The sequence below is a fragment of the Stigmatopora nigra genome, chromosome 4, assembly GCF_051989575.1.
Source record: "Stigmatopora nigra isolate UIUO_SnigA chromosome 4, RoL_Snig_1.1, whole genome shotgun sequence".
NCBI classification, from domain to species: domain Eukaryota; kingdom Metazoa; phylum Chordata; class Actinopteri; order Syngnathiformes; family Syngnathidae; genus Stigmatopora; species Stigmatopora nigra.
The window spans coordinates 4,852,554-4,868,809 of NC_135511.1; the positions used below are offsets into that span (position 1 = coordinate 4,852,554).

The window sequence follows — 16,256 nt, forward strand, 5'->3', positions numbered from 1 at the left end:
GTTGCCATCCCTCACAATCAAAATGGATTGGACACCTATTGCCATTAATGGCAGCCAATGATTTGTTCTTTAAGTGAGTGTCTGTTACGGCTGGCAGCCTGGGCACACACACTATGTAGGAGGGGTGTGGTTTCTTTTTCTCTACAGGTACATGGAGCTGTGGCTCCACCCCTGTGACAAAGCCCTGCCCAGGCCAACACAGCGGTGAGTAGTTCCCCATCATCCCTCCTCCAATCAAGATTCACTTCCTGCCCTTATTTAAACCCTTTTAATTTGTCAGTTCAGGTTGACTTGGTTTCTCTTGATTCCTGACTTTGACTCCCTTGGCTGGCTGTGATTGTAATTGCTGAGGCAGTGGAGTCATTTCCTTCCTTAGAAAGCACATGGTTTAGTGCGGAGTAAAGTTTGATTGTCCCAGCTTCACCTGGTAATGTGAGTACGTTACCCCTTGTTATATTTTGTAATTGTGATTGGCAAAGTTAATGATTTTGGGTTGCATAGGGGGACTTGAGATAAGTTTAGACACCCCCGGGTATATATACATATAGTTCGCGCATTTAGACACGTAGTTATTCCCCTATCTAGACTTTTATTACATCAGTTCTGACAGTGGCACCCTTCGGCCTTATTTCCTGAATTTTGAGGGTGTTCATTTGGACAACTGTCTGGGAGGGTGTTTTTACAGTGTTTATTTGAGGGTGCCACTTTAATGTCTCGTGCTTCCCCTATGTTATCTCGTAGTCTAGGTTTTTGTGGACTTTGTTGTAAATAAAATATCACTGAAGGCTACTTGCGTTTTTTGGGTGGACTGATCCTTGACCGAACCCGTCTGCTGTGGTAGTTGCGACTCCCTGGTATATCTTACCCCAGGGGGAGTCGTAACAGTGGCCTATTAAAAAGGGTTCTAACAACAACTATACTTTCGACAAAAATAATTGAAAATCAAGCTAGTAACAGCTTACCATCTGCTTCCTACAAGTGACCTCGACCTGGTCACACCACATCTAGCCCCCACACTACCAATCCCTCATGCCCCTCCTTTCGGTGTACCGGAAGGCTGCATCAACATGAGTGGGTGTTTTGATCATAAGAGGAAAAACAATGCCTTGGATGAGCTTAAAGAAGATTAAAGATTTAAAAGGCAGCAGAGCATTTGCTTTTGAGCTGCAAAAAACTGCATCAATTCCATCACTGACTGTTTGATTATGCATGTGATTGTGATGATGGTGCTCCACAACTCCACAGGAACTCATGGATGATAGGGTGGGTGGAGCACAAGCCTAGCTGACAGCCGGATCTGGCAATGCAGTGTTGCAATTTCCTCTGACCAAAAATACCCTGAAGCGTTTTACTTTATCGGCAGGTATCGTAGACTGAAAAAAGGTTTACGGTGCTTTGACTTCCGCCCATATCCCAAAAATGTATGAATGCCTGTCCATCTCCTTGCGCCCTGCAATTGGCCGGCAAACATTTAAGAATGTTGAATGTCTGCTGCCCATAGTTGGCTGGGATAAGCTCCAGCACCCTCCTTGATCCTGAATGAATTAAGGATGAATAAAGTTTAATCTACCGTATTTACTCTCTTACAGAGCTGCACCCTTAAAATTGGCTTAAAATCGTTGATCTTTACAATTTCTCGCGTATAAGCCACCCACTGAATCACGATTTTCAGTGTTACTTCGGAGGGAGAATCTTAAGAAAAATCATCACACGGGATTTCTGAGAAACTGTATGAATCAAAAGCACATTATTGGGGTGAATATCATAAGGAATTAATTCATCCAGTAATGGTTGTTTTCTTACTGCAAAACAGAAAATAACCCAGAAATTGTTAATGTAACTTTGCCGACATCTATGGGTGAAATAGAGTATAGCAAGTATCGTGCGCACATAACCCGTACCTTTGATTCAGTCATCATTATATTGAGTTCCAAATACTTATTATATATGAAAAAAATATGGTAATCTAATGAATTTGTTTAAAATCCTGACCGGTAAATACTAATCCATCCCAAATATTCCAAAGCATGAGTTTATTAGCTACCTTTACAAGGGTAACTTTTAATTGCATTCAGTCAATAAACACATTCTGTTAAATAAGCCTAATTGGAATTGGGTCAAGTAAAATTGTTTTTCATAATTTCATTTCAACAAACCTAGTCTTCTGTTATCCTGCCAACTGTATTAAGTTGTCCCAGCAAAGAAATCTAATTAGAAATTATTGCACTCACCAGAGGAGCCCATTTTGCGTGTGTGTGCATTCACATAGTGTCAGCAGGATCGTTAAAAACAATAACGTGCAGGCTGCAGATTCACACAATTTACGCTCAGTCAAAGAGAAAGTCGATAGGAACCATTTGGCACGCATGCCTATTGAACTTAAGGTGGACTTCCCTTTTATTAAGAGCCTTTGATTGGGTCAAGTGAACAGCAATGTTCAGTTGCATTTTGCCAAATTTGAATTTATTTTTTAGTTTAGGCACTAAAATAAGTTCATTGTATTGGGAGTACGCACAAATAACATGCCGATTCACAACAATGTGCAATTTCATAATTAATTTCCAAACAGCCAGTCACTCTCTTCTAGATGGCTGCCAATTACGCAATCATAAATGTCCAATTGGCATATAATCATCCTTTTGCTTTGATTTAAAATGAGTTCATCACTTGCATAGACGCTCAATCCATTGCGGTGGAAGGAAGGCAGTGAATGAATTTCAAATGGTTTGGATGTGTAGCACAGTCAATGGTGGCCAATGACTAAATAGCAAAGCTCTGACATTGATGAACTATTACATTATCAAATTGGTTGAGAAATTAGTTAGTCATGACAAAAATTTTATTTAAATCTATTCATTTGGCAACATTGCCCATTGGGGCTTTTTTTTTTTGAAAAGTATTTTCATGCTTTTACTGTGAATTCAAATAAGTTTGTCACTAGTAGATGCCCAATCCATTTTGAGTAGGAGGTTTGATTGTGAATGAATGAATGTTTATTCCCTGTCAACTTTATTGGATGTCTAGAGATGTCACTTGCAAACAATTAGTGAAGCGGTCTATGACCAAGTGTGATAGCAATTCATTGACATTCATGTAAGTGTAGATAGTAAAAGATATTAAAACTAGTGTTAGTATTAAAAAAATCAGTTTTTAAATTATTTACACACAACAGTTTGGTGGAATTAGTCTCCCCCCCCCCCCAAAAAAAAAATGATACGAGTACAACACTAGTATTTTCAGGAGCAATGAAGCAATTTGTATATGATTCTCTATACCAAAGCATGCTGCATGTAAATTTAACACTTAAATCATTGAATTTGTGGTTTTCGGCAAAGTGAAACTAGGCTCTCTTATGAATCAGGAGCTAAGAAGGAAGATGCAATGGGTTATCATGTTTGTGACTGCAGTACAAGCATCCAAAAAGAAAAAGTTCTCACTTACTATTTGCTGCTGTGTGTGGGTGAAAACATTGAGTATAGCCTCTTTGAAGGGAAAAGGCATATCCAGACATAGAACAGAGTGAGAAGCTTACATTTGAAATTAGATACACATCAAGAGAGTTTTCACCTCCAAAGTTGTTCTTCTGCAAAATGTGAGCTATTATCGTCTTAAAAAAAAAAACATTTTAAAATCAAATTACGTGTGATTTTTCCTTAAAGGTAACGGTAGCATGCCACAACAACAGTAGAATCTGCATTTTATTCTTGAAAAACAACCCCCCCCCCCACACACACACACTTTAGTGTGTAATGTTACCAAACAGTGTTCTGTGTTATCAAGACAGGTAGGGTTTTATAATGAACAAGAAGGCTTACATTTGAGGAAAATGGTCTCTTATCTTAAATCTCAGTTCCTTAAACTGGCACTTACTCTGTTGAGAGTGGTTTTGCTGGCAAAATGGACTTGAAGGCAATTTATGACTGAAGAGCAGGAATTGTTTATTGTTTCTGTGAAGAAAGTAACCTATGTGAAGTTTGTATGTTATACCCAGTCATGCGAGAGTTTTCTCCGGGTACTCCGGTTTTCTTTCACATTCCAAAAACATGCATGGTTGGCTGATTGGACAAAATTGCCCTTAGGTATGGCTGTGAGTGTGAATGGTCTGTTTGCTTGTGCCCTGCGATAGGCTCGCCACCGATTCAGGGTGTCCCCCACCTCTGGCTCAAAGTCAGCTGGAATAGGCTCCAGCACCCCCGCAACACTAGTGAGGATAAAGCGATTCATAAAATGAAGGAATGAAGAAATGTTAACAAATAAAAGTGGATGGATTTGCAGTTGGCCCTTGAAGCTTAAGATTTGTCTGAATTTGGTCCTTGTCGAAATAAGTTCGGACATCCCTCTAGTGTGTTAGATCAAGGGTGTCAGACTCGGGTTGGTTCGCGTCAACTCGGTTTCATGTGGCCCGGTCCATTTTAGATTTGATTTTTAGATATTTCAAAAAAAATTGATGAAAAGAACTGGTTTAACATCCCTGAATATTCAGTTTTCAACAGATCTAAAACAATGTTTATTTTAGCTTGTTTAAAATCTATTTTTAGATTTTACAAAATGTTTTTTGAACTAAAAACTGAAAAAAAATTAAAAAATTAAAAACAATTATTGATTTAAAAGGGGGGGGGGGGGGTTCAGGAAATTTAATATACATCTATAATCTTCATTTTATTCTATTATTCCCGGGCCTCACAAAATGATGCAGCGGGCCAGATTTGGCCCCCGAGCCGCCACTTTTACACCCGTGTGGTAGATAGTAGCGGAGTGCTACTATTATACAATGTACTACAAGCTGACTCGCATCACCCCCACCACTACTAACACCATCATCATCATTCGCCTCCTCCTCATCCTGGTGTGTTGGTCCTAACCCGGCCGGCAGTGAAGTGCACGCTGCGAGTGCACACGCTCGCACATTTACACACACCAACGCTTCAGGCTGGGTGGTTGCTGCACTGGCAACATGGAGCAAAAGGCAGCCAAGGATGAAGGCACGTCCAGGGGACAAGAGTCCTACCAGCGGCGCATGTGGAAGACTTTCCAGGAGAAAACCAAGCCGTGGCTCAGTCCCAAACTGGGCTCCGAGCGTCGGGCTAGCGGCGGAGCTGAAGGGACCAGGAAGGAATCCGGGTTGTGGATGTTCAAGAGGAAAAAGAAACACTTGGACCGAGTCTTTTCGTCGTCGCAGCCCAACCTCCGCTGCGCCTCTCCGTCCGGGGACAAGTGCGGCGAAGGTGGTGGTCGTGGCGGTGGTGGTGGTGACGACGTGACGGCGGCCGGGGCCAGCCGAGGAACCACCGAAGGGCTGCTGCACCATCGCGGCTCGGCTTCTTCCGGGAGCAAGCCCGAGCTGGCAGCTCACGGAAGCCCGAACATTCACGTGTCGCAGCGCATCGCGTCCCAGCAGAAGAGCTCGTCGCTGGGATCGGCGTGTTTCGAAAAGCTGGTGGTGGATCCGGCCGTGGTCCTGGAGGAAGCCGGGAAGCTGCGGAGTAAGCAGAGTGATGCTGTCAGTACAACTCCATTACTTAGCCAACACACTACACTGCACGTGATATTTCAAACAACCTCATTCATATTGCATTTGACCTGAATACACAATCACATGTTTCGCCATGAGGTAAGATTCCCACTGCATGCATCGTTTACTTAGCTCCAATATAATCTTGTAAGGGCCTATGACTGCAATGCCAGTGACACATTCTCAGCAGCTACATAATAAAGCCAACTGCAGTGCTGCATGCTTTCCTCTTGACCGGGAGTCTCCAAATAGGGCCTCAAGGGCCACTGAGTCCTGCTAATTGTATTTCAACAATACAATTAGGGGGGGGGGGGGTGCTGGAGCCGATCCCAGCTGTCTCCAGGCCAGAGGCGAGGGACATCCTAAATCGGTGGCCAGCCAATCGCAGGGCACAAGGAGGTGGACAACCATACACACTCTCACCCAAACCTAGGGGCAATTTAGAGTGTCCAATCAGCCTACCATTTATGTTTTTGGAATGTGTGAGGAAACCAGAGAAGAAAATTAGCAACAATAATACTTTAATCTCATAATATAACAATTTAAATCTTGTAATAGTAAGATATACTATGATTTAATGTTCATCATTTGCATTTTAATCTCGCAAAAATTCAATTTTATTCTATTTGTATTCTGTATGTTAAGATTTTTTTCCAGAACAAAAAAATGTATGACTTTCCTGCAGAGTGGTTGGGAAACATTGCCCTAGGCAAACATGTCTGCTGTGTTGGTCGACATCTTTTTAGACACCAATGACAGTGACAGATCATCGTGTAATATTGTAAACAAAGCATGCCTTGACTTTAATACAAAAAAGGGATTTATCATTTATTAGTTGAAATATATTTTGCATTACTTTTACTAGTGTAAATATATGGGCTTTGATCAGTATCAGCAAAACATCTTGGGAAAAATCGGATTGAATCAGAAGTCAAAACGTCCGTCTTGAATCCCAATAGGTTATCAAAATTCTCCTGACAGGGTTGATGATGGAACTGACAAGTTCCTAGAAATGTTTTTCAATAGAAGTAAAGTTTTCACTAAAATAGTGTCTATGCTTTGATTGTCTATCAGAAATGTTCCACTGAAATATTGTCTTCTTTTGTAAGGAGGACTAAGGAAGATTTTGGCGGATTAACGGCGACCGTGTAAAGTAAATTATTTTTTTTCCTATTAGAAATATATGTTTTTCTTCCAATAGGTTTATTGTAGAATAATGTAGATTGGTTTCCTGCATCATGCATCGACAATTTTTTTGCCATATTGGGAGATCATCGTTATTGTGAGCCTTGTATCCCAAATTGCACCATATTGCGAGGTACCCAGATGTTCCCATACCGATATATCTGACAACCAGAGCTGAAACCAAAAATAGACGAAATATTTTGATAACAGATGAACTCATTCACTGTGATTAACAGTGATAGACATTGAATCCAATTAAACTGGCTAGCCATGAGTGATGATGTTTCACTGCCATTGATCGTACTTGACATGCAATCCGTTTGGTGGCGGTCAGTCATCCCAAGTAAAATTGATTGTACTTCTTTCACCATTAGTGGCAACCAATGAGTTAATTTTTACAGACTTATTTGAGCTAAAAACAGCCAACAGGCAAATTTCACATATTTTTCAAATTATTTTAATACATAAATCTATAAATATTCTCTTCATTATTTTATTGTTTGAATTTAATTTTTTTTCTATATTTTATTCCCTTTTTTTTATTACTTCTTGGCTGGCATTAATGGCAGTAGACATTCACTCATTTTGAACTGGGAGAGCCTGGCAGCGATTGTTCAATCTCTTCCAACCTCTCGCCACTCAAAAGGATTATTAGATATCTATTACTGTAAATACAGGCCTGCTAAATTGTACTTTTGCATATTGATGTTCTTTGAACAACTGAAAGATTAACTGTATGCAGAGCTGCCAACTACTCCTGAATTTCAGGAGTTTACCCAGAAATGCAAGGCAAACTCCCGGGCTCTGGACAATCGCCCTAAACTCCGGAAATCCCCCCAAAATTGTCACTTACATGTTTTTGGAAGCAACCATTTCAGAGAAGTACCATATTTCCAATTTAAATGCCTCGAAATTCACACCAACGCAACGGCTTCCGCCATCTTGATTCAACTGCACTGTAAACTGGAAGAATTCGGTAACACGAGTGCATTGTGAATCATCTGAGTTCTGACGAATGATTTGTCTTGTGCAACTTCACCGCATATCGATTTTGCGTTAATCACATTCACTCTGGATAAACTCCGGAAAAGGGACACGGTTACACCTGAAATGGGGTCGACAGAGTTTGGCAGCTCTGTGTATGTATAAGAAGCAGGACTTGAAACATGCTGGTTGCTTTCCAAGTTTTTATTTTAGCAAATGGCCTCAGTAGTATGTGGAAGAACAATAAACAAACAGTAAACACAATAAACCACAGGCTAGCAACTCATCGTGTTGGTCTCGAGCCTGATCACGTGCAACACATTTCAAATTGTTGTGTTAGCTATTTTAGCATCAAAGGGCAAGAAGTTTTATGTCAAGCCACTTCATATGACTGGTATACTCCCATACAGGCATTCCTAAAGTATCAAATTAACAATTGATTCACAAATGTAACAAATAACATTTCATCTGTTGTTTGTATAGCAATTGCCCTTAACAATATATGAGTGTTATCAAGTTTATTCATAAATTTTCAACAACACTTATCCTGGCCAGGGTGGCGGGGTGCTGCAGCTTATCCCAGCTGACTTTGGGCAAAAGGCAAACTACACCACTGTTTCCCAGTCAGTAATAGAGCTCACAATCGTACCAACACTAAGTCTGACTTGATCCCACGCTTCCCGCAGGTGATTGAACCACTACACCATCAGATGGCTATTATCAAGTAAATAATGTAAAAAAAAAGGCGAGTAAAATAGATGCTCTCTAACTGCCTTGAGGAAAAATTTGGATTTTATTGATTCTGTTGCTCCAGAACTGGTGCCAAATTTAAAACTGGTTTTGGTACCAAACACAAATGTCAGAGGTATAAATCTGCATCATGAACTGGCTGTCCAATCACTTAACTCTTATATCGTCGGACCATATCTTGTTTTGCTGTTCTAAGGCCTTTTTAATCACATCACTTGCCAACATCATCCAGATAGCTTTCCATAAGTGATTTAACAATGAAGTATACTTCTCACTCCATATTGGAGTTTGTGCCACCTTTAAATCTCTCTTTAGCTGCATACACTCAACTGAAGAGGACTTGACTCACATTGATCTCGCAGCATCATTACTGTGCATGGCAGTTGAGTTAAATAATATATCATGCTCTCACTGGCTCGTGTCTGCGTTTTTTATGACAATACATTAATATTGAAGAATTTGGCGACGTGTCAAAGTGTGTTTGCGGTCAATAGTCATACATTTGATTCATATGGAAGGGAGGTTTGCACATTTTGTATTCTAGTTATTGAATGCAAGACCTGAGCTGATAATTTGAAGAAGTGAGGTTTAATTAATAGTGATTTGCCTCCAACACTAAAAAGTTGTAATATACTTGAAATGTGGCCCATTTCTTCCTAATGGAAAATCTTAACACCACATTTGACTTTAACCTTCAAATCTCTGAAATATATCAATTTAATGATGTATTAGACTAAAAACTGTTGAGGTCAAATTAAAAATATGCTTATCTGAACAGATACATACCAAATAAATAAGGATATATATGTATGTATCATAAAAAAGCTGTACCTGATTGAAAAGAGTTTAGACTATGCATTCACATCCTGTATCATGCACTCAATAAACAAACCTGTTCACCCTAACCACAATGAGTACAAATAGAGTTGATGTTTATCGTCGTCAATGGCTGCAAGGCACGATTTCATAAATTGAATATGCACTTTTTTTTGCTGAGTGGTTGGAGGAGGGATTAAGTCTGAATTTGTAGTGGCAGTTCATTTTTTAAGTGCATTCCACTTGAACATTGGAGCACATTTCATGCTACTGTGTGTTCAAAAAGTGGCAAAGGAAAAAAAACGGCAATTATATCTGTAACATCTAAATGAAGTTAATCGTTTCACTTTTCACTCGACTCTCTCTTCACTTAAATGGTGCACATTAAATCGAGTTTTTATTTTTTTACTTCACTTAAATGAATGAATGGTAGGCTGGTTCAACACTCAAAATTGCCCCTACATGTTAGATAAGATTAGATATCCCGTATTCGGGAAATTTCACTGTCACAGTCACAGGAAAAGACATTTTAGACATAAATATATAGGTAATAAGTAAGTTAATGAAAAAATAGATGTGTGTTGTCGAAATATTTAGATATATGTATATATATGACTTTGAACAAATCCATCTCCATCTTTCGCTTTCCCTGGGAAGTCAGAGAACGCATCTTGTTCTTTCCCTCAGCTGGCCTAAAAATATATTACATCCTCTGCAACTATTTACCTTGAGAGGTCATCTTTATTCCATTGTCTCACTGATTTACCTCCAGTGATCCCATCATTATCCTGTCTGGGTTCCAATAACCTGCTGAGGACAAATGTAAAATGCATTTTGGTGGTTATCTGCACAAGCACTTAACCGTGACCTTCTTTTTGTCCTTTGTCACTGTTGTCCTTGGAAAACAAATAGGCAGCCCGACTTTCTGTATTGAGAATATACTGTATGTGCCAAGGGTATTGCTGGATCTCTCTTGTCAAACTGCTGTCAAAGGAAGACAATCTAGCGTTAGAAAGACTAAAACGTGGGACTGACATGACAGCCGAGATAACAAAGAAGCAGATAGAGAGAGATTTATGAATGAAAAGATAATGTCCCTAGTCATGGAGCAATCATTTCAGAACCTAAGCAGAACAACTTGAAATGGAAAATTTGCCTGGGCCACAATAAAATGGCAAAATAGAAGTCTTTGGATGTGATTGTGAAAGTATTCAGTTTTTATTTTGGTAGTTAACATTGAGACTTGGTACTGATAGACATCCTAGCTATTTGAACTGGAAAAAGCTGGTTTCCAAAAATTGCTCTGAGATATATATATATATATATATATATATATATATATATATATATATATATATATATATATATATATATATATATATATATATATATATATATATATATATATATATATATATATATATATATATATATATATATATATATATATATATATATATATATATATATATATATATATATATATATATATATATATATATATATAAAATTTATTTATTTTTGTATATATATACCCTTAGAGTACATTTCATCTTATTTTCTGAACCCCTTTATCCCCATTAGGGTTGCGGGGGTGCTGGAGCCAATTCCACCTGTCTCCAGGCCAGAGGTGGTGCCAGCCAATCGCAGGGCGCAAGGAAGGGACAACCATGCACACTAACACCCATACCTAGGGGCAATTTAGAGTGTCCAATCAGCCTACCATGCATGTTTTTGGAATGTGAGAGGAAACCGGAGAACTCGGAGGAAATATGAGATGAGATGAGGTGAGACTTTCCAACCTGTATGAAAAATTTGCTTCTCTTGAATATGCACCCTCTGCTGGTTTCATGCAAGCAATCAATTACTCCCTGTGCCTCAAGATTAGGTGAATGTTATGTGATCGATGTCTACATTGATTTGGGCTGGCCAGTGGCATTGACCTGCAACAGTTTTGAAATGAAGTACTACCATTAAGCTAGTTTTGTGTGGGAGAGTTTGGAAATGGAATGGCTCAGCCAGATGAGAGGAAGATGCAGACATGGTTTGTGATAAAAGGATTGATGCTAATGTGATATTTGCAACTCAATGTGGGTCTCCCTTCCCTTGTGGTGAGTGGATATTGAATATTTGCAAATGAGGCTCCTGCAGCCTCAGTCAAGGAATAATGAAATAAAACCTTTAAGATCAATTATAGATGCTATTTGTTGAATATGCCACTCATTCCATGTCAGTGTATGGAAATCCCCAAATAAATGTATGTTTGGTGTGTTCTGACACTGGCATCTCAATGGAGTTTTATAATCTATGCTTTTGTGTCAAAATGCTAGTTTTCAACATCATTGAGAATAAGATATTAAATCTATGATGTATGACTCAGCATAGTACCACTATGTTTCTGAGTCAATAATAAGCTGCGGTTTGCATCTTTCTACTTGGTGATTTATGATTTTGTCTTGGTGGGGCGGAGAGTATTTACTCAGTCTTAAACACAAACTGTTCACCTAACCGGAAAATGGGTATTGCCACAGTAAACAATTGCCTTAATTTATTGTATTTTTGGGTTAACATACCCGGCAAATCACGTGAGGATTTGTTTCATGAGTACTTCTGAAAACTGATTTAAAACCATATTAAAACATATTACATGAGCCGCCATAGTGAAGTTGTAAGCATGTCATCTAGTGGCCAAAGTTTGTCTACTGTCAAAGTGCCCTTGAGCAAGACACTGAACCCAAAAATTGATAGTTGTAGACCTGGGAGCTGAGCACACTTCACTGCTATATGAAAGGGTCAATGTGAGCCACTGTCAAATGCTTTGAGAAATTTAATGGTAAAGATAAATTGCTATCTAAGTACATTCCATTTGGTGTTGTATTACAGTGATTTTGCTCTTTGATTCTCATTTGCCTGCCAATTTGCTATTCAAAGTTAGTTACCCTTTTCTTGTCTACAAAGAGGTTGAGCATACGCGTATGCTTCTGTCTGTACCAGTAACACCACTACCAGAACTGTTTTTGTTTGAATGTACTGTATTGCTGTGGCTGTTGAGTTTATTACAGCTAAATGAGGCATCAGCAATTCACTCAAAGTCAGCATTGGCTTAAAGTCAAATATAGCAGACTGCGGTAATGAATGAATTGGCTCTGGATGTGTACTATTTTATTTCATTCGTATGTCATGGTTGCCATTCTGTCACGTTACAAAGGGGATGCTTTTTGTATCCCATGAGAGATAGATGTGCTGCTCTACTTTTTCCTGGATCGTCTTTTCACAGCAGGTGGCTGCTATTTTCAAGTCATTATATATTTGACCAATACTCTATAAAAAGATTGACTACTTCAGAACATCATCTGTTTTTCATTCAACTCATTTGGTGTCACTATTTTTGCTTCTTGTGGTTTCTGTAGTCTGAAAATCTCATACGGACCTTTTTTTCTCTTTATTTTTTTAGGTTAGATTAGATTAGAACTTTATTTCATCCCATATTTGGGAAATTTCCTTGTTTAGAGTAGCAAAACAGACACAGAGGAAATTGTAGACCTAGTTTAAAAACTGGAGTCACACACTTATTTTGTCCCTCAAGGGTAAACACAGTAGCAGACACATGCAGGCGGTTTTATTTGTGACTTGACAAATTCTATACTAAGAGGCAGCGTGTTATTCCCCTCTGTCATGTGACACCCCCAACTACAAATGAAAGAACTGGCCTTCCTACCAAGCGTGTGGGTTTGTCTCTTGCATGACTTATAAGGACCTCTATGAGAGCCGTGACCTTAGGTAAATATTCCAACTTCTATTAGCTTGCACGGAATCGCTTTCTAAACCTCTCATTTACTTTATTTGCCTGATAGACCCTTTTAAATGCACTGGCGAGCTCAATTACATCCATGGTGAGTTCATTGTACATATAACTTGACTTTTGAAAAAATATAAAATCTTTTCTATGAAAGATATTACTCCGAGAATTTTTTTAAAATTTAATATGAAGTATCCTCTCTAGTTTATATCTTGATGTTCAGTTATTGTTCCTCTACACAACGTTATTATTTTTGAAAAAGTTCATGGAGGTGTCTTTGAGATTGAGTTTTTTTCCCTTTCACTTGTTTTAACAACAGATCAGCTGTACTGTGGTATTACTGTATATAGAAGCTTCTGGCAGTATGAGTGTTGGTGTGGCACATCTTAAATCGAAAGATAATTGATGACTCATGGGGTTTATTATTGTACTTGTACAACTGTTCATTTTTGGACTTCCTTCCAGGTCTGGATGGTGGGATGATTTGATGACACATTGTGTGCGTTGAGGGGGAGATTTCCTCTGAGAAGTCAGCTTTATCATCTGCCTAACAATAGTTCACTGTACTTGCACTGCATATGGAGGTATCACACACTGTCACTCACTCATTCAAGCCTCCAGATAATTTAGTCCCCAGTTACCCTAATGGGCATGTTTTTATCCTCAGTAACCTTTCACGCATGAATTATGATTACTCTTTTCTTTTTTTAACTGTTACTTGGGACTTATTTAGCTGCAATTGGAAGTGCTAGACATCCAATCCTTTTGGACAAGGAAGGGTAAATTTAAGTTAATTTAAACAGGTTGGACAGGCCGCCTTCCCATCTTTCTTGATCAATGACAAAAAATGAGATCAAAATTCATTCAATTATTATCTGAGCTTCTTATCCTCACAAGAGTCGTAGGGGTGCCAACTTTGGTCACAAGGCGAGGGACACCCTGAATTGTTTATTAGCCAATCACAAAGCACAACGAGAGGAACAACCATTTATGCTCAATCCTAGATCTAAGGACAATTTAGAGTGTTTTACCAACCTACCTTGCATGTTTTTGGGTATGTGGGAGGCAATCGGAGTACAGGGAATAAACCTACGCAGGCACTGGAGGAACATGCAAAATCCTCACAGGACGTTCCAAACCAACCAGGGATTTAACCCTTAATGTCAAAACTGTGAGGTGGATGTATAACTGCTGCCTCCCATTAAATGTATATGACAAAAAGGATAAATAATTAAAAATAAACTAATAATAATAAATAATAATAAATAATATTTTTTAATCACCAAAAATAGTCACAATGACAGGTTAAATTTCCTGAGTAAAAATAAACAAAACATAACAACTAATAGTGGCTTTCTCTATGAAGGGTTAAACGTATCTTTGTGCAAACTTTTGTAGTGACCATCGTCCCGCAAATAGTTAATGTTTACTTACCTCATCTTTACTGTCTTCCTCTAATGCCTTTTAATTAGCTGGATTAGAGTTAGCTCAAGCTTAACACTGTTCTCACAATCTTCCTCGGGCTGCTCAAGTGAGAGTCAAATGAAGATTGTTGGGATTGGCCAGAAAGTGAGTATTGAGCGGACATAAATCCATGTGTAGATTTGAAGGGCGCACTCATGGCCATGCTGTGACTGGCCTCGCTGTCATTTCATGTCAGTCTCTACATTAGCAGCCTCGACTCCAGAGCAGTTGTTTATTTCTTTTGCCTTTTTATGCTTCTTATAACCGCCATCACTCATTCCTCTGTGTTGCGGTATCTTTAACTACCTAACTTTAAATGAATCATTTCAACTGTGAGAGAAATATGCTTAATAGTAGTGGCTATTCCAAATTGTTCATTAGCACTTATGTAATGTACATATATACATGCCACCTTGTCTATATTGTAACTTATCATTCATTTTCCGTACCACGCATCCTCATAAAGGTTGCGGGGGACGCCAAAACTTATCGCAGCTGACTTTGTGCAGAAAGTAGACTACACCCTAGATTGGTCGCCAGTCAGCCATACTATGGCACACAGAGTGACAAACGACCACTCGCACTCACAATCATGCTGCCACCAGCGGAAATTACGAGATTTTATATTAAGTATAAAAAGAAGTTCCTAAAAATGTAAAAATTCACACTGAAATCGCAACCAAAAGACAGGAAATGAAGAGTGACGGAAGTCAGGGCTCTGCATTCTACGCTGAAGAAGAAGAATTTCACCGCCCATGGCAGCAAACAAACCAGACACAGCGATTGTGATTTTCTTCATTCATTTTACATCACATAATCAAAACGTTATTAGCTGTAAAACTTATTTAGATGCTCGAAAAGAGTACTTGGCTGGCCCCGGCATTCTGGTAGTCGTTAATGTCAAGTACTGGCACATAAACAAGCTTTTGTTTCATTGTCAGGGTGAGACCATATTATTTTATATAAAACTCCATAGATAATGCTAATATTTCTGAATTGGCAAGTATAAGCAATTCATACTGTATGAGAAATATTTCGATGTATTCATTTGCTGGGATACTGGTGCAGAACTGTGTGAAAGGTCTCCCAATAGGGAAAACAGACACATTTCTGCTGCAAACAATCAGCTGGAAAATGAGAGCATAAATTGCATCAAGTGTGAGTGCAAGGAACAATAATCAGACAAAGTGGTTAATTCTTTTAATGTGTGATACCTTTGCCAACCTTGGGTAGCACCATGGCTGCTTTACATTTGAGTAATTGAAAGTCTGGAATACATTCTGAAATGTATTTCATTATCTGTAATGAAGGGGTCAGCCCGGTCGGTGGCAGCACATGTGTCTCACAATTCCAAGATCAAGGACTCAATCCTCGGTGGGTTCCGACCTTCCTGTTTGCAGTATCCATGTTCTCTATGAGCTTGTGTGGGTTTTTTTGGGGGGTACTCCGGTTTCCCACTACATCCCAAATTGAGGACTGGTTGGCTAAATTGCCCCTAGGTATGAACGTGAGCATGAATGTTTTTTGAAAGATGTCTGCTCAGGGCGCAATAATTAGGCAGGACCCCGTGGCCCTTGCAAGGATAAGCGGTACAGAAAAGAAATTGAAATGAATGAATATCTGGTTTGGATTGAATAGATCTTGGCTTTCATTTCAAAGTTCACCCTGTCTATATAGGTCCATCTCATCTGTCCATCTGTCTTTTTATACTCCAAGGGTGCCATGCGTCTTCTCGCACTGATAAAT

The 16,256-nt window shown here is 39.0% G+C and overlaps 1 protein-coding gene across 8 annotated transcripts in view; it reads left to right on the forward strand.

Annotated features, from left to right (window-relative positions):
* Positions 1 to 300: 300 nt before the first annotated feature.
* LOC144195011 (multiple C2 and transmembrane domain-containing protein 1-like) overlaps positions 301 to 16,256 on the forward strand; it is a 100,738-nt gene continuing 84,782 nt past the window's right edge. For 3 of the 8 annotated variants that reach the window (XM_077714320.1, XM_077714323.1, XM_077714327.1), the window contains exon 1: positions 4,820 to 5,500. In XM_077714320.1, the coding sequence (XP_077570446.1) occupies positions 4,955 to 5,500 (546 nt within the window). In that variant the 5' untranslated portion in view covers positions 4,820 to 4,954. Of the gene's footprint in view, positions 433 to 4,819; positions 5,501 to 16,256 lie in introns of those variants that run through there. The other 5 variants (XM_077714319.1, XM_077714325.1, XM_077714321.1 and 2 more) reach the window with 3 other exon arrangements.